Genomic DNA, 25,371 nt, shown 5'->3' with positions numbered 1-25,371 from the left:
TAATTAACAGTGAAAATTAATAAGGTTAATAAATTTCATTGATTAATTTACTATACTATACTTGACTATACAATACTATACTAAGCTAATGCAGTAATATGTATTCCACTATATAGTTTTACGTTATACCTTAGCTATCAAGCTTGAGATATACGTTATCAAGTTATGCTATACCGTAATGATGGCAATGCTAAATAGTTATATCCTTAGCTAAAAATTAAAAAATTTAAAATACTTATTTATTACAATTAAACCCTACTCATCTTTTATGCTACTGATTATGCTACGATATTCCAGCCAAAACACCAATACGATAGCGTTAAGAGTAGTTGTTGTTGTTGTTTGGTTTTTAGGAGCATTAGCAACTAAGGCCATATTGCTCCGGGGATATGTGGTGGTCATTTCCTGACCTTTCCGCATCCTCCGTATTTGGTGGATCATGGGCTCGAACCCCAGTCTGATCAAAAAGCATGTGCTGCGCACTGCTGTTCCTACCCACCTGGGTAAGAGTAGTAGCGAGTTGTAACTTACAAAGTCAGTAACTAAATTTAAAAAATACACTAACAAATGCTACTAAGCCTATTTAATCTATTTGGAAAACACAAATTAATATTTTAACCAATCAAAAATACAAAAGATATATGCCCAAAAGGTGATTAAACCCAATTTTTTTTTTTTTTTTTTTATGTAAACCCCAAACGCGAGAGGTATTAGAACCTATAGTACTTAATACCGTGCTTGGGTTGGAAGTTCAGAAGACGAAAGAAGATATTTGTTGACGTTGGACTTGAACTTCTGTAGACTTTAATTTTCAGGAAATACGTATGAAGTAAGGTTGTTCCAGAAAATGGCAGTTGAATGAATAAACGAGGGAGATGGAAAGTTGGTTCTGTGGGTTTGAAGTTGGACAGTAAATGGATGTTGGCTGGTGGCGGCACATGTTCAGACTGTTTTGAAAGAGAGAGCAGGAATTATAGAAGCCAATTCAGAAGAACAGTGCCCATGAAAGTATCTGTAGAAGAGGCATGCAGCAGAAACAGTACGTCTATGAGACAGCGAGTGGAATGACTCTGTTAGAAATCAATCATTAATTAACCTAACTGCCCTCTTCTGAATGGAATCAAGAAGCTTGAGAGAGGTTTTGGGGACACCACCCCAGTTGTGGGAACAATATTCCATGGCAGGATGGATTTGCGATTTATACAGAGTGAGCAGCTGTTTGGAAGAAAAGTAACGCCAAGAGTGAAAGAGAAAACCAAGTTTTTTAGATGCAGAGGAAGCAATATTTGTAATGTGCTTGTGCCAAGAGAGATTAGAAGTCAGGGTAATCCCCAAAAGAGATATATTATTTTGCCTAGAAATCAGAGTGTCACTAAAGATAAGCATAGGAACAGAAGAATCCTTTTTGCGAGATATAAGACAAGACTGAGTAAGAAGAGTAATTTTAGAAGAGTTGAAATCAACTAAGTTGTCTTTGCCCCACTGGAGAATTACCTGAAGATCGGCATTGAAGGAATTGGTAGTAGATTTTTGCGAAGTTGAAGCTGATTGAGCAGAATAAGGTTTCTCAAAATGGAAAGTGGAATGCAATGTGCTATCATCGGCAAAACTATGGATAGGATTTCCAGTCAATGGAAGAAGGTCATTAATATACAGGAGGAAAAGAGTGGGGGGAAAGAAGCGAACCTTGGGGGACACCGGCATTAGTGGAGAAGTTAGAAGACAGAGAGCTATCTACCATCACCCTCAGTGAGCGATTAGAGAGAAAACTGGATAACCAATTACTAAAAACAGTTGGAAAACCATAAGATGGAACCTTGTTTAGAAGACCTTTATGCCAAACACGATCGAAAGCCTTTGAGATGTCAAGAGCAACTACTTGTGTTTCACCAAACCTTTCCATTAAATTAGTCCATAAATGGGTAACATAAGCCAGAATATCACCAGTGGATCGACACTGACAGAATCCATACTGGCGATCGTTGATCAGACGGAAGGTTTCTAGGTAGTTTAAGAGTTGGCGGTTAATTGATTTCTCCATTACTTTAGAAAGAGTAGAAGTAATTGCAATGGGATGATAATTGGATGGGAGGGATTTGTCACCCTTTTTAGGAACTGGCCGGATATGAGCAAATTTCCAAGCAGAAGAAAAAACACCTTTGGAATAAGAAAGTGAAAAAAGGCGGCAAAGAATAGGAGTAAGTTCAGGAGCACAGGTTTTGAGAACAAGTGGAGAAATACCATCGGGACCTGGAGCTTTCTTAGCATCAAGATTTGTCAAAATCCTTCTGACACCCTTTTGACGGAAGACCACAGGAGGCATTGAATGGAGCGTGTTGAGAATGGTGGGAGGTGTTTTACCAAGATCATTAATACATGAGTTGGAAGAAAAATGGGATGCTAGCAGCTGAGCTTTATCCTTGGCTGAAGTGACAACAGAACCATCTGGTTTGGACAGAGGTGGGAGCAGAGATGGGCAAAAGTTGCGGCCAATAGCTTTGGCAAGAGACCAGAATGCTCGGCTACCATTAGGGCAAGAAGCAAGTTTTCTACTCTTAGCCTGTTCAAATTTTAGTTTGGACTGATTAATAACTGTTTTACAATTGTTTACAACTGTTTTACAGCTTTGGTGTAGGCAGAAAATGAAACTGGAGAATTAGAAACAAGCCAATTATGATATGCAACATTCTTCTGTTGAACAGCCTTAGCACATTTATTGGATATGTGCTAAGGCTGTTCAAGCATAACAATTACTATGGTTAAGCTACAATATTCCCATCAAAAACACCAATATGATAGTATTATGAGTAGCAACTTAAAAAATCACTAGCTTAATTTAAAAAATAATTAAAGAATGCCACTAAGCCTATTTAATTTATTTGTAGAACACAAATTAATATGTTAACTAATCAAAAATACAATAAAATTTCAAGGAAAACGTATTGGCTTGCAGCAGCTACAGAATTCTATGTCTTCACCAAGCGACACCAACTATACAACGAATCTGAGTAAAATTGATTCCCACTAATAAAAAAAAAAAAAAAAAAGAGCCAATCTGAGTAACATTGATCAAAAAAAAAAATAATAATTATATATATTACAATCTGAGTAGGAAGAACAAAAAAAAAATAAACTTCTTGAAATCAAGAGAGAACCCAAACAGAGGGAATCCAGCCTAAGAGAAAAGAAAAAGAGAAGAAATCATACAAGGCAGATTGCACATTGGTCACACTTATCTCACTCATAGTTACTTACAAAAGATGAATGATGCCTCATAGTGCAGTGCCTGTTTATGCCCAATCCTAATAAAGCAGATTGTCATAGAATGTCTGTTATATCTAAGAGAGTAGAAAATTTCTTTCTCCTCACATCTTCATAATTGCAATCAATTGACATTACAGAGTGCTCTAGATTAACAGGATATGGATGACATTTTTGATTTCCTAAAACTGATTAAAAAATATCATCTTATCTGAACCCTTGTGACATGTGAAACATTCAAGTTTAAGATATAAGACAGTAACCAGTGCATTGTAGGCTCACTTGCTGATGCACAAACAAATCCATCAACAAACAACATCCCCAACCAGAATATTGTTAAATGCATAAAAATTATTCTTTATAGGTTGTCTTAATATATTCACAGTTGATAATTTCTATAGACATTATTTTATCAACATACAAACTTGTTGCCAAATTTGCATGTTATAATATATGTACAATATTTGTTGATCATTTGCACTTGGCTCAATAAAGAAATGAAATTCAGACATGCCACCACAAGTAATTTGAGTTTAGGTTGGTTAAAATAATTTGTTTAATTTTAATATTGATAATGCAGCGCTGTATTTCATGGCTGACCTGACAGAGGCTGGAAGTAAAGAATAACAGGAATAAAAAACAAGGAAGGGATAACTTACATGCAATAAGAGAATAATATATAAGACCACATGTAAGCTATCCCTTTCTTGCTTTTTAATTTTGTTATTCTCTTATTGCATGTAAGTTATCCCTTACTTGCTTTTTATTCTTGTTATTCTTTTATTCTTTACTTCCAGCCTCTGTCGGGTCAGCTATGAAATACAATGCTGCATTATCAATATTAATATTAAAGTTAAACAAATTATTTTAACCGACTTAAACAAATTATTTTAACTGACCTAAACCATTTATTTAAACAAATTATTTTAACTGATTTAAACAAACCTTACCTACTTCCTAGTATACCACATGGGGCTGTATTTCATGTCAGAAACAGAGGCTATACCCACTTATTGCCATTTCCTCCTTTGATTTCGGCGGCTGGCCCTTGAAAAAGGCGCTGAAATCACAGGACGAAAAGCACTAAGTTATGCTTATTATTTCTTATTAATCATCATTACTTCTCATTATCTTAGCTCCCCGCTTTGTTCACCGTGATTGTGATTGCAGTTCTGTTCGCCCTTTGTTCTCCTTAACCAGTGTTACCAGTCAAGTAACGTTAGCACATTACCCTTCACGACTACTAACTTATATATATAGATGATAATAATAATTTCAATAATCACGTATCGTATAAGAATTGAATTCTCCGTCTATTGCTTGGAAACCTATTGATGACATTTTCAATAAATTTCTTCTTTACCGCTTCCTCTTCTAGTTTCTTTCTGTGCACACTAATCATACATAAACCTGATAAGTGAGTTTCTGAGATAGTGGACCTTAACCATGTTTTCACACATCTAGGTGCTGAAACTTCTTTCAATGGTATAGGTCGTAACAAGTAATGTCATACCAATAGTTATTGCTGAATTAATAGAAGGGAAATAGTCGAAGGGAAATTTTACATCGATTTTAATGATCTTTAATTCTTGGAAAAAAAGTATTCGGAATTAATACAGTTTTTAGCACAATTTCATATATAAAAAAATTGACCGGCATATTTTATTAAAAATCAACTAATTAATTAATCCCAAAATCCTAAATTAAATTATTTCTGTTTAAAAGCAAAAAAAATCATTAACTAGTAAAATAATATTAAATTACATACACTTAACTTTTAAAAATGTATTTTTCTTTTTAAATTTGTTTCACTATAAATTTACAATTCACACTTCATTCAGTGACTCACTGAGGCAAACGAACTGGTCACTATTCACAACAGTAATGAACATTTTTTTCACAAATCAAAAGAAAGATGAACCAAAAACAGGAACATGTTTTATTGCTGCAATAGATGAAACACTTGTTCTATGGTTACCCCGCTGAGGGCCGAAACCGGCCAACCCGTAATAAAATTTTAAGGCAGACAAAGCGTCCCATGGTCAAGGGTGTAAGGTTACATATCCCAATCACTTTTATGATTATAATTTGTGGAATTTTTTACTCGATCCTGGGGGGAGGCAAGTTCCCTGTTTGCCCCCCTCTGCGGACACCTATGCCTGCACCTAACAAGTATGTACAGATCACTTCTGTGAGAATTGCAAGCATGAAGCAATTTTTAAGTATAATTGTTTAATTTTATATTAAGAAAGATATATTTTGTGAGCACCTATGACTTTATGAATATTTTGTGAAAGAGCAGGTGGTAACTAAGTGCTGTGATAGCTGTCATAGCTATCTCTGGTCCATGGTAATAACCTGGTAGGGAAACATAATGGTTATATGCAAAAATGAAACATATATATATAAGGATAAATACTAAATAACTATGTCAAGCCAATTGTAGTAAGGATAGTGTAGACACATTGCAAAGGACTTTATCGAGGGCTAACCCTTACAATGTGTCCTCCTACAATTGGCGAGCTATCAAATGGATTTCCCTCACTTATCAAGCGGTGCATAAACAGCTTGCAGCAATACATAGATACTCACCGCCAGCCAAGACCTTTGATTTGGGCAAAGCTAAGCAACAATTAAAAAAATTGCAGGCCTTATTCATCATAACCACCATAGAAAAAGCTGCCAGCAATTACAGTTTTATATGCAAAAAATTCTATACTACCACAGTGCTAAACGAACTGAACCACAGTTCTACCTACATACCTGAGACCACAAATAGCACTACTATCAGGAAAAAATTATTAGCTATGCATAAAAAATTAAAATTTAACAACCCAAATACTAACTTTCCATTTGTCTACTGTATACCTAAATTCCACAAAACACCTATCAGCTTCAGATTTATTACATCGTGCAGGAATAGTTATGCTAAAACTCCACATAAAAAACTGGCCTATCTACTAAGTATCATCTTCAACAGCATTGATAACACCAGAGTTATCCGAAATAATAATCCCATTCTAGAATTTCTAAAGCACAATAAACATACCACTGAACATATCAGCACCTATGACTTTAAAAATCTCTTTACTAGCATTCCGCACGATAGTTTAAAACATGTACTCGACCACTATTTCACAGAATATAACAGCCTTTTACCATGCAAGCTGCAATATTGGAACGACTTGACAGATATGTGCATCGTCAAAAGTTACATCTACAATGGCACCAACATATTTAAACAAAAAACTGGAATTGCCATGGGAGCATGTAGTTCTAGCCTGGTGGCAAATCTTTACCTCCATCACTTCGAAGTTAATATCAATAAAGATATAACCTTTTACAGATATATTGACGACTTAATCGTCTTCAACCATCCCAACTTTCTCACTGATTCTGGAGTTGTCTACCCATCGGAATTAGAAATAGTGGCTACCAACATAGATAGCACCAAAACTGCCAATTACTTGGATATTGATATACAGTTCAACAATAATAAGTTAGAGACATTCGTTTACGACAAACGTAACACGTTTGGCTTTAACACCATTAGCCTCACAAACTGGCATTCTAATATATCTATAAGAATTCAAAAAAATTTAATATTGTCGCAAAGTATGAGATTAGTTAAAATATGCAATAGCGCTAGATATATAATTAGCACTCTTACAGACTTTAAGCATAAATTATCAGTGAATGGATTCCCAAAACGCTTCATAAATATAAACCTACATACTGCTATGTTGATAGCTTTAAAAAAAATACCACGATAATCTTGACCACCACCATATTATAACTAATGTTTTGAGAAAGTAACTCTTCTCCCACTGGATTATATCTGATTGACGGTTTATACAGAGCCTGTATATATGTACATAACTAGGCACTGCCTTAGTAGCATATTTAATACAGCTTACGCTCATTGAAAAAGTTGTACCTGTATTTGCTACTAAGGTAGTAACTAATTCTTAGCTTCCTTCTTGCCTCACTCTTCTTTCATTTTTCATGAGGTCCTTTACTACTAGCATAACATACTGTTGGCCCATGGGCTATCTTGATTTTAACTATAATATATAATTTTAGCATCCAACCTTTTGCCAGTAAGAGGGCGCTGGCACCGTATACTATACCTATATATTTTAACACGTACGCCACAACGTGGTATTTTCCCGCATCTCGTCATTGTGGTAAGTTTGCCTTACACGTTATACTACGCCGTAAGTAATCAGGAACTGGCCATTCCTTTCTTCTTCATTCAAGAATATATTTTATTCTTACTTTCCAAAATTTGGATGTTTAATTCTATTACAATACCAGGTTCTCTTACTAGAAGGGACGGGAAGTTACGCTCCCGGTATGTTCCGACGTAATTTCGCCTTACTACTCTTCCTTCACTTTATCTATTTGCTATCTTTTTCTACTTTTCATACCTTAAGAACTATTAGAGCAATTCGAGGGGGATTGAGGTACTATTACTTTTCTATCACCTAATATCCATTCTCCTTATTTAGCAAACAGCTGACTATCTTTTGTCATCCAGTAAATGTTATATAGTAGTATTGGTTCCTTACTATCACCATTATTTGCTTTTTACTTTGATATCGTCTGGGCTATCGGTCGGGCTAAAGTCATCTAGCTTGTTAACCACCTTAATTCGTTCACCTCCCTAACTATTTATCTTCTATCAACTACTATATTTAGTTTAATCTTAACTTAACTTAATTGTCACCTTACAGATATCCTTATGATATCTATCTACCATTTGTCAGGTATAACATGCAGATGACAACAGATACTGATAGCTCGCCAATTGTAGGAGGACACATTGTAAGGGTTAGCCCTCGATCAAGTCCTTTGCAATGTGTCTACACTATCCTTACTACAATTGGCTTGACATAGTTATTTAGTATTTATCCTTATATATATATGTTTCATTTTTGCATATAACCATTATGTTTCCCTACCAGTTTTTACCATGGACCAGAGACAGCTATGACAGCTATCACAGCACTTAGTTACCACCTGCTCTTTCACAAAATATTCATAGATATTAAGACTGATGTAATGTTTAATCTAGACATTGATGGCATTAATCAGCTCTTCGCTCCCATTGTCAGGTTCTGTGTTTAGGTTTTCACTGATTGTATCACCATTATAATTAAATATCTTACGTTTATAACTGTTAACTTTTGCCATATCCACTATATATATATATATATATATATATATATTTGAGCATTAGTAATAAATAAAATATATGATTCTAGATTTAGTTATTGAACAGGCCTACAAGTCATTGTGAATTTTTTTTGTTGAAACCCCCACCAGTGCTCATACTGAAAAGTATTAATAACCGGAATGCTACTAATTGGCAATGGAAATGTTTATAAGGTTAAATATATATTTTAGTAAAATGTTTATTCAACACATGCACTCCAGTTTTCATTGGTTCTGACACTTAGATGCTGCAATTAATTATGAATATGATCAAATTTGTAATCAGCAGTGGTCATTTTAAGATTTTGGATGTTTTTTTTTTTTTTTTTTTTTCGAGATGATTAACAATCCTAATGCTTTGTGAACATAATTTTAAAAATTAAACGTAATGTATTCACAGTATCACAACCAAAACACAATTCTGGCCCAATCTGAACATCCATTCCCACTAGTAAAAAAATAATAAATAAAAATAAATAAAATATATATATATATATATATATATTACAGGCTATCACTGCAAACTCCTACATGTATTTATAACACCTACAAAACAGTCATGTGAACATATTTCTGTATGTATACCTGGAATGAATTCAAACCTTCAGAATATATTGGTAACTTATAAAACATTCATTTTAACAGTCAGTCTTTTGAACAAGTTTTTAATATTTAAGATAGTAAAAATAATTAAAAAACTAGGAGAAATTGGTAATAATAACATTTAAAGTTTAATATTGGTATTAAATATATTAAATGCTGCAATACTTGCTACCTTGCTTCTTTTTTTATTTCCTCCAAAATATTTTAAAAAATACTTTTAAATTTTATTTTATGTTGATATAATCAGGGAAGTTTTTTTCTTTTTTTTTTTTTTTTTCCTCTCACTTCTCTTCTTTCATAGCTGTTGTGTAGATGAAGTAGCTGCAGAACATGTTAATGCAGATGCTATAATCCATTTCGGGCGTGCTTGTTTGAGCCCAACCATCCGACTTCCTGTGTTGTATATTTTTGGCCATTCCATCATCAATCTTCAGTCTCTGAAATTAGCATTTCAGAAGTGCATACCAGACATTGACACAAATGTTGTTTTAGTGTATGACGTGGTATATTCTTATGTAATAGGTAAGTAATTGTATATTCTTGTGTAGTCTTTTGTGCACTCCAGTTGTTTGTTGAGTTTTAGAATTAAAGCATTATCTAAAATGATGCTTAATTTTGTAAATTTTATTTTACTATTAATTAATACAACTAGTTTTGTTAAAATTTCAATATAATTTTTGAAATAATTTTCTCTTCATCATTAAAATTACTTTAATTTCTTTTTTTTAAGCATTTTAGCCTAGTTTTTGCAGTTTAGCTCAAAATGACAAGAATGTTTAATGTTGTAGACAGATTTGACAACAACAGCAACAGATTCTTCATCATTACTACATTCTGTAAGAATTACAGAATGTAGTAATATTCAGACTACCCACTTCCATAACACAGGTAGGCAAAGGTGCCTAGTTTCCTGATGCTACAATTTCCAGAACTGAATTCTTTGTCTTGAAATAAAAGCTACTTAATAAATAAATAATAAAAAAAAAAAAAAAAAAACCTAACTGAAACAAAGTTTTTGATGTAGCATCATCTAAAAATATATTTCACTGAACCTTTAGGTAATTCTCAATTCAAATGTTTCTTATTTTACAGGAGTGTGAAAAAAAGAGAAAGGAAATATGATCTCTTTAATTATACTGCACAGATTGAAAGCTAAATTCAAAAGAAATGTTTTAATGAGGCAGTTAGATTTACAGTGAAAGCTAAACTTAGTACAGCATCTGACAAATAATGCAAAGAAACCAGTTTATACAGCATCACAAAAGAAAAAAAATGCTTCCCACATTACTTTTCCATCCCTCTAAAAATTTATGTAGTTCTTCCTTAAAATTATTCAGACTACCCACTTCCATAACACAGAATGAAGTTTGTTCTTACAGTCAACTGCCCACTGGCTGAAGGCAAATTTCCACACTCACTCATTACATTCAAAGTCTTAAACACTTCAATCAGATCTCCTCAAAGGTGCCTAGTTTCCAGATGCTACAATTTCCAGAACTGAATTCTTTCTTAGTAAGGTACCCTTTTGTTCCCCTTGCTGTTATCTGCATGCATTCTAACAGATCCACATCCTTACCAAAATAATGCTTCCAAACCTGTAGGCAGTACTCAAGATGTGACCTAACCACTGCCTCATACAATGGGATAATCACTTCCTTATCCCTGCTAGCAAAATTCTTGTACATTATTGACAAATCTCAACGAGCCATTCTAGCAGCCTGTCTGCACTGCTCAGAAAACTTCATGTCTGACTGCAGAGTTATCTCCAGGTCTTTTTCATTGTTCACTACTGGTATCACATGACTGGTATGTTATTCTGGGATTACTATTACCTGTATATAATACCTTGCATTTATCAGTGTTAAACTTCAGTTGCCACTCCTCAGCCCAGTGCCTAATTTTTTAGATCTTGTTGCAGTAGCATTCCCTGATTACTGTCATTAACCACCTTTATACCATCTGCAAACTCAGACATTAAGCCTGCTATACCTTCATCAGTGTCATTAATAAATACCGAAAACAACAATGGGGCAGGCACTGAATGCTAGGAAACTCCACTTATAACATTAGTCCAAGAAAAATTCCCAATGGTAACTACTCTCTGTCTTTTCCTATTCAACCATCCCTTTATCCATAGTAGTAAATTGCCCATAATGCAACACTCCTCCAATTTGTACAGCAGTCTTATGTTAAATTATAGGTGAAAACCTCATAACTTTCTAGTAGGACTGTTAATCTCTCAACACTCCAAATAGCGAATGATTATAATATGAACTTACCCCCGTGCATAGTCATAAATAAATCAAGTTAAAATAGCTATTAATTAAAATAATCATGCCTTCAACTCTCATATCACGTCAAGGGAATCGGAAAGAATCACGGGAAGACAGTGGCCACCAACCTCCAAAAAACCCACCAAAATCACAAGCCATCATGAGAATTGAAAAACAATTGTTGCAAAATTTAAAAAAAGACTGAACAAATAAATTAATTCACACATAAATTAAACTTTAAAACCGTTTTTTAACTTCTTTTAAGAGACCGCCTTATTCAGTTTGTTACCGTATTCACAAGAAGAACAAAAGTGATAAGTGAATGATATCCCCCCTGTTTTATATAAAATTAATGACACCTGACACAAGATTATTTATATAAACCAATGTATGAATTACTATTCATGCATGCACGTAAGCAGGCGCCTCCGTAGCCAGGTGGGCAGGAGCAAGCAGTGTGTAGCACACGCTTCTTGATTAGACTGGGGTTCAAGCCCATGACCACTGCGTATCCCTGGAGCAATATGGCCTTAGTTGCTAATGCTCCTAAAAACCAAATAACAACAACATGTGCGTAAGCATCCACGAATCCGAAATATTATAAGGTCTGCGTATATTAATAGAGTTAACATTTAATCTCATTTCTAATGTTTCGGCAATTAATAATTTAAAATATTCCACTGTTTATTAAGAACCTTCGATTCATTAAAAAGGAACACATGTCCATCAGTGATTGCATGAAATGCAGACTCACAGGCAGCCTTCCTACCTGCTCTAACTGATGCCACATGCTGCTGTATCCTTACCGAAAGTAAATTTTGGGTTGAGCCAATATAAGTAGAATTGCACCCACCACAAGAAATATTGTAAACAATATTGTGAGCTTCCATGGTAGGAACTACATATGCCCTATATTTCAAGATGGCATGGAACTTACTCATGGGTTGTGGAACAATCTTAAATTCAGTGTTCTTAAATATGTTAATAAATTGTCTATAGGTTGTCTAAATTGTCTATGCTGTATATACGGAACTTTAATAAAATGTTTGTGATCCACCCTGTCATTTGTTGTACCCGTCTCCAATATATATTTCGCCTGTTGACTAATCTGCATAATGGTACCTAATGAATAACCCCTATTTAAAAATCGTTTTTGTCAGTTCTGTGAGCTCATCCAATAAGAATTCTTGAGTAGAGCTGTATCTATAAGCATTATGAAACTGATTAAAAATAATCAGTTTCGTAACCCTTTATCCAAAGCAGTTTTCCTCCAATGCCACGCTGCTCCAATTTGTGCAGTATTCTTCCATGTACAACAGCATCAAAAGCCTTCCTAATATCCAAGTATATGATATCAAAATTATTTTTTGCATCCAGTTCCTTTGTGACCACATCATAGTATCCAATCAAATTGGCCAGACAAGATTTCCTCTTAACAAACCCATGCTGTGTGTGAACTAAAACTGAAGTCTTGTCTAGCTGATTCTGCTGTACATCTTTAACCAGTGCCTCCATTACTTTCCCCAGAACAGAAGTTAAACTAACAGGTGTGTAATTACATGTGTCACCCTTTGATCCTCCTTTATGAATCGGGGTCACATTTGCACATCTCCAGTCCATGGATACCTCCCCTGAGTCCAAGGAAGCTCTCATAATTATGGCTAAGGGTTTACTTACTTCTTTTGCTGCCTTCTTTAATATAGCTGTATAAATCTCATCCTCCCCAGGTGTATTGCTTATGTTTATCTTCAACAATTTCTCCTCTGCTTTGCTCTGAGTTACTACAAAATCATTTAACTCACTGCCAGTGTTTAATTCACCTCTGGCATTCCCATCCCTGAATAACTGCTCATGTGTAAATATAGATGCAAAATACACATTCAGTTTGTAAGCTACCTGATCAACACTTGAACCATCGATATCAAGTGGACTAATCTGATTCATCCCCTTCCTTCTAGAGTATACATAAGTAAAGGACTGTTTGCTGTTTTTATTTGCATCCTTTGCCAAAGATTTCTTGTAATCTAGATTTTCCTGCCTAACCTCCTTTGTGACTTGATTACAGACCAGCTTATACAAAATTTGTATCTACCATATGCTTCACTGTCACCTGTTAATTTATATGTATCCCATGCATATTTCTTCTCTGCAGCATGTCTCATTAGTTCATCTGACATCCGTTTAGAAAACCTTGATCAGTATTTCTTAGTTGGTATGAAAAGCCTAGTAGCTTCCAAGATTAATTCTTTGAATGCTTCCCATTTTGAATTTGCTGTTGGTCCCCCTATATAGAATTCAAAAAACTGTCTCAGACCACCGTAGTCACCTTTACAAAAGCAAAAACCCTTCCCTTTACCCCTGATGATAATTATATCTTTAAGTAAATTCCACACCAGTACACTGTGATTACTGCCAGCCAGTGGTTCCTTTATCTGCAGATTCTTAATGCATGAAAAATCACTACTGATAACCAGATCAAGAGTATTACTACCTCTAGCTTCCTCCCGAACATGCTGCTGTAGAAAACAGTCATACAATTAATCCACAAAAGCCTTGCTTGTGCGTGAGTAACCAACCCACAAGTTCCAGTCAATATCTGGGAAATTAAAATCCCCCATTATAAGACCATCTGATTTACTGGCCCACTCTATTTCTCTGTACAGTTGTTGATTATACTCATCAGAGTCATTGGGCCTATAACACACTCCTACTCTCAGTTTTGCTTTCCAAGTGCTTAATGTGGTTATGCGTTGTAATCAACAGGATGATAGCTTGTGCACGCAGAAACACAACTCATGCAGGTTGTGCTGTTTTTCCATATGGGTGTAGAACTCAGGTCACATATCACACCAAACTGACTTGACACTGCACTGTCCACTGTGACGGTCTGCGACAGCCAAATCCTCTGCTTGCAACTTCACGATGGTGGGACTGTTAGTAACCCTGGGTATAACCTCTATGCACAAGTACATGGTGGGTGAACCAACGTAAGCAGGGGTCGAGGTGTGGTGCCCACACCACATGGAGGAACGCCGCCCCTCTATGTTACCAGGCAGTACTAGGTGGTAGATGACTCTCATCAACCGGTGCAATACCACCACTTTGCTTATTGGCGGCTTGAAGTGGTGAAACCCATGTTTAGTCTCTAGAGCAAAGTTTCCGGCAAACCCCCCCCTTCCCCTCCCATACTTCTCTTTCAACCCATGCACAGTACTAAGTACTATAAGTTTTGATACCTTTCGTGTTTGGGGTTTTCATTAAAAAGAAAAAAAAAAAAAATGCCTTACCTTACAAACTCTGATACTTATATATCAGATAATGTACGTTCATTTAATTTTCTTCATTTCATCGCAGCTAAGTACAAACGCTTCTGCAACATCTAGATTTCATGTATACCTTCTGCTCTCTTTAAAAGTTACGAACTGCACGCTTAAAAATCACAATTTTTTATGGTCTCAAACAAGCACAAGTTCAATAGCACAGAACCTACGTGCTATTGAAACTAACCCAGGAATCTCCCAACAAAATACAGTGGACCCTTGCTTTAAAGATATAAAGCACAAATTTAACTTTATTACCATACCAATTAACAAAGTTAAATGATACGTGAAAATCTGAAGATTGGTTTCCAGTTATCAAAATAAAAATAAATTTATGCTTACATATATAGCTTAATTAACATGTACTCTAATATGTACATACTAACTTATTGATATTTCTGCTCACTGACCTTTTTTTTTTTTTTGTTGTTTTTGAAAAATTTTAAAACAGTAAAAATGATAAGCAATTAATAACAAAGCACATGGCACATACAAGTTGCAACAAACATGATACGCACAAGTGAGATACTGAGTAATGAGTTTCTGAAAATTTATTTATGTTTTTTATATGATTGAATATTTCATGGAAGGGGAAACACATTTCACCTTAATAACTTGAAAACCCACAGAATTCCAGCTATTGGTACTATAGCAAATGCAAGAAGATCAAGTTTACTACCCATTTATAATTGATTATACTAACAGAAAAGTCCATTAAACCAGAAACTGCAAATTGTTTTTATTGTTTTATGGTAGCGACCTCTAGAAATGTGCTTTAGAAAAATATTACGAAGGTGATAATGACTAGCGAGTCAACAGCAGGGATTCACAAAAAGGAAGGGAAACGTTGAAAATTACATCTGACATAATAGCAGGGTTTTCCCAGCACAAAAGCTCAAAAATGCCATGTTATGTGAGATTTCCCGCAATTCTCATCCGTATTATATATATATATATATCTGGAGCAATATGGCCTTAGTTGCTAATGCTCCTAAAAAACCAAATAACAACAATAACAACCGTATTATATAAGTACCGTGTTGTGTGAGGATTGCTGCAATTTATTAATCGTGTTAAAGCGAAACCATGTTGTAGAAGTACTATGTTATATGGGGGTTGCCTGTATATATATAAAAGGTAGAAGTGGATAGAGAGAAAACACGAAAATCAAGCTATAAAATCTAATTTAATTTGATTGTTCATTATTTTTTCTAGAAAGTCACCAATAAAAATGAAACTGTCATAAGTTTTCTGGAAATCCATGCAGACATTTAAAAACAAATAAAGAAAATATTAAAATCAAGAATTAGAAATGGGTTAATGCTTTCCTGTAAAACAGTCAGAGCAGTAGGAGTACTGATACATCACTTTCTTTCACAGAGTAACGACAACCATATGAACTGTACAAAACAACAACAATAACCAAGTACACAACGTGTAGGAGTTCAAGAACAAATCGGAATATTGCATAATCACTACCACTGCATGTGCATAAACCACAATAATGCAAAAGAAAAGTAATAATAATAATACAAACCGAAGCACTGATTATAATATACATTTTTTCTATGTATTAGTATATGTCTAATTGGGACTTCATAAAAATGATAACATTATATGAGTGGTAACATTATCCATGATTACAATAAGTGGCATATATTGTATATGATATTTCAGTTTTTTTTTTTTTTTCCCTCGCTTTTCCCCATTTTTTTTTATATATGAGGTCAGCGTTTTTAGTGTTTTGGCATGAAATTTTTATGGCCGGATGCCCTTCCTGACGCCAATCTTTACCCGGGCTGGGGGTATGTGGTGGTCATGGGCTCTAACCCCGGTGTAAACAAGAAGCGCGTGCTATGCACTGCTTCTCTTGCCCACCTGGCTGTGGAGGCGCCCGTATATGATATTTCAGTGATCCTCTAAAAAAACAACAATCACCCCCCCCCCCCCCCCTTTTTTTTTCCATTTTGATTATATTAGTGGTTTTCCATTTTATTATCTATCAAAAAAAAAAAAAAAATCTCTGTACAACCTGCTTCCATTTCTGTTATATTCTTTGCACTGCCTGAAGGTACTGATTCAGTTTCCCCTTAAAATTGAACTGACTCTCAACCTGTCATCCAGGAAAGCACAAGTCCCACCATCCCACAGTATGCTTAATATCTAACCTTTATAGCATACTCATAGTTTCTCCCTTGTAAATATCAAAACCTTCCACCTCATTCATGATCACTAGTGTGGGTTCTGTCATTGGCATTCACTGGTGACATCTACTTGTGACTGCTTTATGAACTAGTCAGCAAATGTTCACAGTACTACTTCTAACTCTTCAAACTAACATTTCTGAGACACAGCTTAATTGATAGCAATAACCAGAATAATAACTTTAATTGATAATGATAACATCTGTTCACAGTACTACTAACTCTCCAAACTAACATTTCCGGGACACAGCTTAATTGATAACAATAACTGACAAAACAAGAATGCAACCATTCAGAGCTGTTTATTCATGTAGAGTGGTGTGTGTAAAATGGTGGAAGTGGACAGAAATAAAATATGAAAGTCAAGCAATATATCCTGTCTACTTCATTTATCCTTTCTACATTTCTATATCTGTTCTTTGGAACAACTTTCCTTCTTATGCATTTCCTGAAAATTACAGTCTGCAGAAATTAGAGCCAAACATCAGCAAATAACTGCGTTCTCAGTACCATTTGTTTTTGGGGTCACCATTAAAAAAATGAATAATAATAAAATAAAATAAAAATGGCATATGTGCTGAGCACGTGCAGTAAATGGTTTTATGTGAAACATCCTTGGCTTGGAAGAGGTAGTTAAAACCAAGCCAACAGCCTAATTACCCATTTGATTGTAGCCACTTGAATGGCTACAATCAAATGGCAGCATCTGCAATCAAATGGTAGCTACAGGGAGTATGATTGCAAATTACAAATACTTGTATTGTTGCAATTGGCAAATACTTGTATGATTGCAACAATACAAGTCACGATAATTTGCCTCTGGTGGAAGCTGCTAGTGACATCACTTCTGTGTTGCATTTTTTGTGACTGATCAGATTTACTTGGTTGATGTGCCCCCAAGGATGTTTCACATCAAAAATCATTGTCATATTGAAAAAAGAATGATTTCTTAATTACTTGAAGCAAAAATATAATAAAATACTTCCAAGGTAGCAGACCTCTTTGTTAAATTAAATCTCTGTTTGTGCTGTTGTGTGGACTGTTTTGAATCGGGCAGTTAGTTTTAAGTTCAGTTGTTGTTTTCCATTAATGGTATTTTAAAAAAAAAATTATTTATTAAATTTAATACTATTAAATGACCACACTACTTGTTTACATTGTCATTTGATACTTATTAATATTAATCTTATATTAAATATATTGATAATATAGTTAATATATAAGATTATATATTTTTTATATTAATATAGACAAATTGTGCAAAGAACTGAAAGAATACCAGAGATTGATAGTGTCTACATTACAGATTCCTGAGGCATTAAAAGAAGATTCTCAGTGTACAGAAAATATTTTCAAAGTACTTAATAATACTCACAAAGATATAACTAATGACAGTCACATTGTTACTAAATGTGGAAGAATTATTAAGCTTCCTTGTTCCGAATCTGCCTTAAATGAGTTCTGTATGTTTTATGTGGGAGCAGAAAATCAGACTTTAGTTAATCTCATGATGACATTCAATCAATGTAAGTTTTTTACATATAACCCTATAACAGAAGAAAGCCGAGAAGAAACACACGATGTTAACAAAAAGCTAAGGAGGCGTTACTATATGATAGAGAAAGCCCGAGATGCAAATATTATTGGAATCCTTGTTGGAACTTTAGGAGTTGTAAATTATTTATCTGTTATTAAGCATCTAAAATCTTTAATAAAACAGTCTGGCAAAAAACCATATGTTCTTGCTGTAGGCAAGTTAAATTCTGCAAAATTGGCTAACTTCCCTGAAATAGAGGTTTTTGTTCTTGTTGCCTGTCAAGAAAACTCACTAATTGATTCTAAGGAATTTTATCAGCCAATTATAACTCCATTTGAATTGGAGATTGCTTGTAATCCAAGTAGGAAATGGACTGGAGACTATATTACAGACTTCAGAGAGCTTCTACCAGGTAAGCATTTCATTGTTATTTTTTATTAAATAGAGGTTTCTATCCTTCAGTGTGCAGGCCAGGTCTGGCCTGCCAGATTTATTTGTTCACCTTGTGAGGACGTTCATTTTAATGAGAGTCCTTCCAATATTTATATTTACAAAGAAAGCTTTGACTTATGAAACTTAAAATTTTATTGTTAATTCTAATCAAATCTATCTGCAGTGTTTCTTAGGTAATTGCTGGAATAAAAGTCCTATTATCCTTGAAGTGGAAATTGAAACTTCTTGGACCTTGTGAAATTAGTGTTGTAGAACTGATGTGTTTGTGTCTTCAACCTGTATTAAATCTGATTTCTATAGTCACTGTCTCCCTAGTGTAATTTATTGTTTTGTTTCATTTCCTTTCATAGTGCTTAACTTGACTTAATAGCTTTGCTTATGTGATATGTACTGTTTTTACTTTTATTTTCTGCGTCACTAGTCTTGCTGTTCTGAAGTCTACTAATTTTGAATTTTGTGTTCAAATATAATTGACTTTTTAAAAATTGAAAAAGGTTCCTCTTTAACTTTTGCTTTAATGTTTAATAATATATTCTCTGAAATTGTATCTCTCTGATGAATTTGTTGCCTTATTACTTTGTTTTACATTATATATTGCACAAAAATTTAATGTGCTGGTTCGTGCCAAAAAAATACCACGCTATTTGAACCCGTGCTGACCGAGGTATTATTAGTATGTACATATTTTAATGTAATGCGTTCCGACAATTTGATTATATGGGTTGAGTGCAAAAAATATATAGGTATTTGTTTACTATAAACTGATGCACACGAAGTTCTTGCAAAAAAAGAAACTAAAATGATAAAAATGAAAAATACTAGTAAGTACAGTACAAATGATTTTTATTGCAGTATGTACATACCAAGAGAAGATAAGTTAAGTACGTACTGTATTTTTATTTTTAAAAATAACTGATCAGCTTATTTTGCGCAGTTGTTTTCTTCTTTTTATCTGTTGTAACATCTCTTTATAACATCGAATGTCATTTTGCAATGCCTGCCTTACTTTCATACCTCGTTCAATGTTTGGATCTGCTGTCATCATCAATTCACAAACTTCATCTACTTTAGCAATCAACGTTGACAATTCATCTTTTGTGAATTCTTTCATGGATGTAACATTTTCTTCTTCTTCATATATGCATTGCTGCTCCATTTCCACAAATGTTTCATCAGCGAGGTCATCGGAATGAGTGTCACTACATTGATGCACACTGTTGCAATCCAAGGTTTCAAATCCAAAATGATCTTTTCCAAGTTGCACAATGTTTTTAGAAACTGTTTTGATTTGAGATTTGAAACTGGTACAATTAACATTGGCACAATTTGGTAAAAGATTTTTCCAAACAGCTCTCATGTTGTTTGCAGTTACTTCAAGCCATGATTCACATATGTTTTCAATGGCATTTCGGATATTGTAACGTTTCCAAAATTCACATAAAGATATGGCATTTTTCTCCCATTGTTACATTAATGGCTTGTCCAAAGGTACGTCTTAAATAAAAAGCCTTAAATGTAGCAATGACACCCTGATCCATCGGTTGTAACAAATAAGTTGTATTTGGTGGCAGAAAAATAACATTGACATTTCTATTCAGGTCCGTAAGATAAGTAGGATGACCTGGTGCATTGTATAATAATAACAGAATTTTAAAGTCCATGTTATTGTTTTTGCAATAGCGTTTAACTTCAGGACAAAAATAATTTACAAACCAATCTTCAAAGAGCTGTTTCGTTACCCAGACTTTCCTATTTGACTACCATATAAGAGGAAGAGTATTTTTTGAAAAGGTTTTTAGAGCCCTTGGATTTTCTGATTTATATAAGTGCAGGCAGATATGAAGTTTTCTAAGCAGTGCAGATGGCCTGCAAGAGTAGCTCATGGTGTCTTGTCAATGATATACAGGAATTTTTCTAGCAGGGATAAGGAGGTGATTATCCCCCTGTATAAGGCGATGGTCAGGCCACACCTTGAGTACTGTATACAGGTCTGGAGGCCTCATTTTAAGAAGTATGTAGAGCTGTTGGAACGAGTACAGAGAAGGGCAACAAGATTAGCGAATGGAACAAATGGTTGCTCTTATGAAGAAAGGCTTAAGTTTACAGATTACAGTGTTTGGAGACTAGGCACCTGTGAGGTGATCTGATTGAGGTGTATAAAGCCTTGAATGGTTTGAGCATGCTCAATGCTGATGGGATTCTTCCTCTTGCTCAGAATAATCACCTGAGAGGGCATAAATTCAAATTGAGGAAAGACAGTTGTAGGATAGATGTGCGGAAGTTTGCCTTTAGCCAGTGAGTAGTTGATTGGTGGAATTTGGTGGAACAGACTTCCATCTTTTGTTGTGGAAGTTGATAGCCTAAATAAATTTAAGGCTGAACTGGACAGGTATTTGGAACAAACAGAGGGCTGAAATTGGAGAGGGATTTTTTTTGGCTGCATAGGCTTGCTTTCTTGCATCGTATGCCTCTACTAATGCTAATGCAAACTTTCTTTTGGTAATACATGCTTCATTCTTCTATATTTTTGTAAAAGTTTTACCCCTTCAGTGTTTAAAAATTGCTGATTGATGTTCAGTCCTAGTACAATGCTAAACTGCGTGTTTACTGAAAAACTACTAATTCCATTGCAGAACTTTGATTTGGGTTTAGATCATCCAGAGGAACTAAATCATGCCAGTACTGGCGATCCATAAAGTTATCCCTTCAACAATTTCTTGATGATAACTATAGTTGGTGTTGGACAAAGTGCACACTTGGCTAGACATGGTGCATGGTTTTTACAAGGGATAAAAGCCCTGTATAGTTTTGAAATTTTAATACAAATCTTGTACTGAGAAGAATGGAAATTACCATTGAAAATTTAGAAGTAAAAAAAATCCTATCTAATGTATTATTCTTCTATAAGAAAAATTGCTTTTGTTTTTTTTTTCCTCTGAATCAGCCTTATAGTACTATGAAATCATATTGTCTCTATAACTTGCGATTCAGCTGCTTTTATTGATATATTTTTATTTTAATCCTTTTTTTAAAGATTTTATGTCAAAATTCAAGTAAAATAACTTTCTTTAGACTTAATGGTATGGTTGATTATGAAATATGCATAATACAAAAAATTGCTCTAGTTAATGAATAATTTATCTTCAAAACAGGGTCTGCAAGTTATTTACCCTTATCTCCAGGAGATGAATTTGAAAGTAATGTTTCTTTGATTACTGGGAAAATAAGATCATTTGGTCTGCAGTGTGCAGATGTTTCAGATAATAGGGATGTCATCGACTCTTCAGTTTCCATCAGAAATAACATGACTATTGCCCCTTTACATTCTCAAGCAGCTGGTAAGAATATAAAAGTAATTAGCAATATAAGCAATATGGTAATATTGACAGTATAGATAAATTGTTTCCTGTATTCTTCATTAAAATGTTCTTTATGGAAGCTACATTTGTGTACAGGTCTTTACACAAATTTATGAGCTAAAACCATTGCTTTAGTGATTTTCGCTTATAAAGCTTAAAGTTTTATTCATAATTATGTATTCAGTCTTACATTTACAAATATCATGTTTTAATGTTATTCTGAATTCACGATGATGGCTTTCTTCATTTTTGAATTTAAGAATAATTGTATATATTCTAATATTCCTTAAAGACAGCAGAAGGAATCAGATAGAATTGTAATGTTTTATTGCAAAATCTCAATGTTTCTTTGGTTGCACATTACCACTTTTCACCTTTATCAGTTCATCAAATGACACTGCCATTTATCTGGAGATGAATGACAGTGATTCATCTTAACCTGGGTTGCTAAGTCAAACTTCATGAATCAAGTGTGCCAAATTTTGTCAATGTCCTATTATACTACAACAGCTGAATCTCCTGCTTGCACTTTCATGCTGGTAAGATTGTTTGTAACCCATTGTATATCTCTCCATGTCTAGGGTCTAAAAATTCTATGCCTAGTACACACTTTCCGACACGTCCAGTTTAGGTGGAAATATTCCCCATAATCAAGTATGTCATCTAGTTTTTGATAAGCTTAATTTTCTTCTGGATTTTAATGAAGTTTGTTGTTTTTAAAATAAGCAGATATATATATATATATATATATATATATATATATATATATATATATACATGTTTTTTTGTTTGTTTTTTTTTTTCCAGTTATAGACTTGCCAAACTTAATGATATGCACTTTAAAGTAATGTTAGGTGGTTCTATTAATGTCCAGTCTAAGTGTAATGGACATGTAGTGGTACAGTATATACAGTTAAAGTATAAGTACAGTTATATATAATTATTTTTTCACTTAATGTGAACTGACACCCACCTGTAGCAGTGCAAATGCATGTCCCCTCACCCAAAGCAAAGCATCAGCAGATATCTATATGATCCAGGTACACACAAACATGCAAAAAAAAAAAAAAAAAAGTACTAAACTAACCGAACTCAAAGATGTAATATATGCATGTCCATCACTCTCTGGAGTTCAAATGAACAACTATAATAAACAAAATGCAAATTTCTTTGTTGATCCTGACCAATCCAAACTTAATATAAATATGTAAATTAACCCAAATTAAATCAGAAATAAACAGTAGCTAGTCACCATTAGAGGTATGGTTTTGTGGTAATCATAAAAATATGCCTTTTGCTATAGTTCAAATATGGAGAGAACCCACAAACCACCTGCTTTTGTATGGTGGATATATTAAAGTTTAAAAATTTTGCAGGTCTAAAAGTTGTAATGTATTCCAATATACCATCCCTATTGCTCCAGTGTGATATAAAGAAGACCTGTCAATTCCAAATTTTACCTTCCAGAGACTACTGTCTTCAGAACTGGATGATGAATCCTGGTAAACAGGATAATTGCGATTACACCAGGAAGCCTGATGTAATCACTAGTGCTATTGTTTGATTTGGTCAAACAACCACAGTCTTATTGTTCATGCTGCTTGTGTCGTGCAGAGCTGATTAAAATTGGACATGATAGAGCTACAAGAGATGATTTGTGTTAGGCAAAAATTCATGTCTTGATGGGTGAATTTGTTTGCTCAAAGTACTTAAAACAGAGGCCATCAGTGCTGTCTGATGCATGCATCAAAGCCAGAACCTCCTGATCCCACTGGAAGTAGCAGTTCTTGATGATTTCGTTGTAAGGAAAAAACTGAAAATAAATTATGCAAAAAGAATAGTTGGAATAGGACTGCCAGGAACAAAAGTTAATAATATCATAGAATGATTATCATCTTTTAAAGGCACAGAAGGTGACATTGTTGTACATATTGTTACTAACGATATTAAGCGTAGGCAATCTGAGGATTTTCTTCATAGGTATTGGGCAATATTGAGAAAAAACTGCTAACTAGAGCTAAATTTGACAGTGTCTAGAATTTTGCCCAGACATGATAGCCTTGTCAATCAGTTCAGCTCTGAAAACATTGTACATGGCTTGTGGGGTAGAATTTTTCTCAGCATGGCATGTACTTGTTAGCTGAATGGACCATGTTTACAGGGATAGAACACACTTAATAAAAGGGATGTAAGAATGTTTGCTGATGCTACCAAGGCAGTGTTAGGTGAATCAGAAAACTGTTAATTTATGGGGGGCAGGTACACAGATAAACAGGTTAATGGCAGCCACAAGTAAAAGTGAAATTAATTCTTGCAGTGCATCTAATCAGACAGTAGTCTGGAAAGCAGTAAAGGAGGAATTACAAAGCCTGCTGGAGCAGACAAGCAACTATATGCATGCATGCACTGTATTAGAGTTAGCAAGAGCACAAACAGGCACACATGTTTAATTACATGTGTGCCTGATTAAACAATGTATCAATCAGTATGTATAATTAATGTATTGATCAATGTAATTAATTAATGTGTGCCTGTTTGATTATTGAAAATACAAAAAAACATTATCTCAGTATATGCAATATTAGCAAATATCTAATTACAGTCAGTCCTCGTATAATGCAGTAGTTGTGTTCCTAGAAACCCTCGTGCAATGCAAAATCATGCAATATAAATAACAGGCCTTGTGGGAAAAACAGGGTTAGGTGCCGACCACCCAATTTGAACACACATTTGTAATCAAAACATTACCAAACACAATAAATAATCATAATAAAATACGTAAGTTATTTTATTATGATTGTTACGTAATAAAATATTGCTAATGCTTTTGCTTCTATCATAAGCAAACTTGTTCTTTGTTTGATCTTCTATCCAAACAGATAACAGATGTTCCATCTCTTCTAATTCTTTGTCTTGATCTAATGGATTTGGATTTGGATTTCTTGATCTTGAAATGGATTTCGATACACTTTGAGTTGTTCCTGCTATGAAAGTTGCTTTTATTTTCCCTGCATTCTTTCTAATTGTTTTCAGCATTGCTTCATTTAGGCCTGTAGCATGCACAATATCACATGTTCTTTCATTTTGCTTAAAGCATTTCACAATTTTGTATTTTTCCTTGCATTTCGATACTGCTTTTCTTTT

General features: G+C 34.2%; 1 protein-coding gene across 1 annotated transcript in view; it reads left to right on the top strand.

Annotated features, from left to right (window-relative positions):
• The window catches only part of Dph2 (Diphthamide biosynthesis 2), an 82,244-nt gene that overhangs the window by 37,748 nt on the left and 19,125 nt on the right, over nucleotides 1–25,371 (top strand). The window contains exons 4-6 of the mRNA XM_090382421.1: nucleotides 9,383–9,603; nucleotides 18,129–18,827; nucleotides 22,021–22,206. Of these exons, the coding sequence (XP_090238547.1) occupies nucleotides 9,383–9,603; nucleotides 18,129–18,827; nucleotides 22,021–22,206 (1,106 nt within the window). The remainder of the gene's footprint in view (nucleotides 1–9,382; nucleotides 9,604–18,128; nucleotides 18,828–22,020; nucleotides 22,207–25,371) is intronic.

Source organism: Mastigoproctus giganteus, chromosome 10 (assembly GCF_048544385.1).
Source record: "Mastigoproctus giganteus isolate SK-2022 chromosome 10, ASM4854438v1, whole genome shotgun sequence".
Taxonomy (NCBI): domain Eukaryota; kingdom Metazoa; phylum Arthropoda; class Arachnida; order Uropygi; family Thelyphonidae; genus Mastigoproctus; species Mastigoproctus giganteus.
Note: the sequence above shows the minus strand (reverse complement) of the source record. Positions and strands in the feature narration are given on the sequence as shown.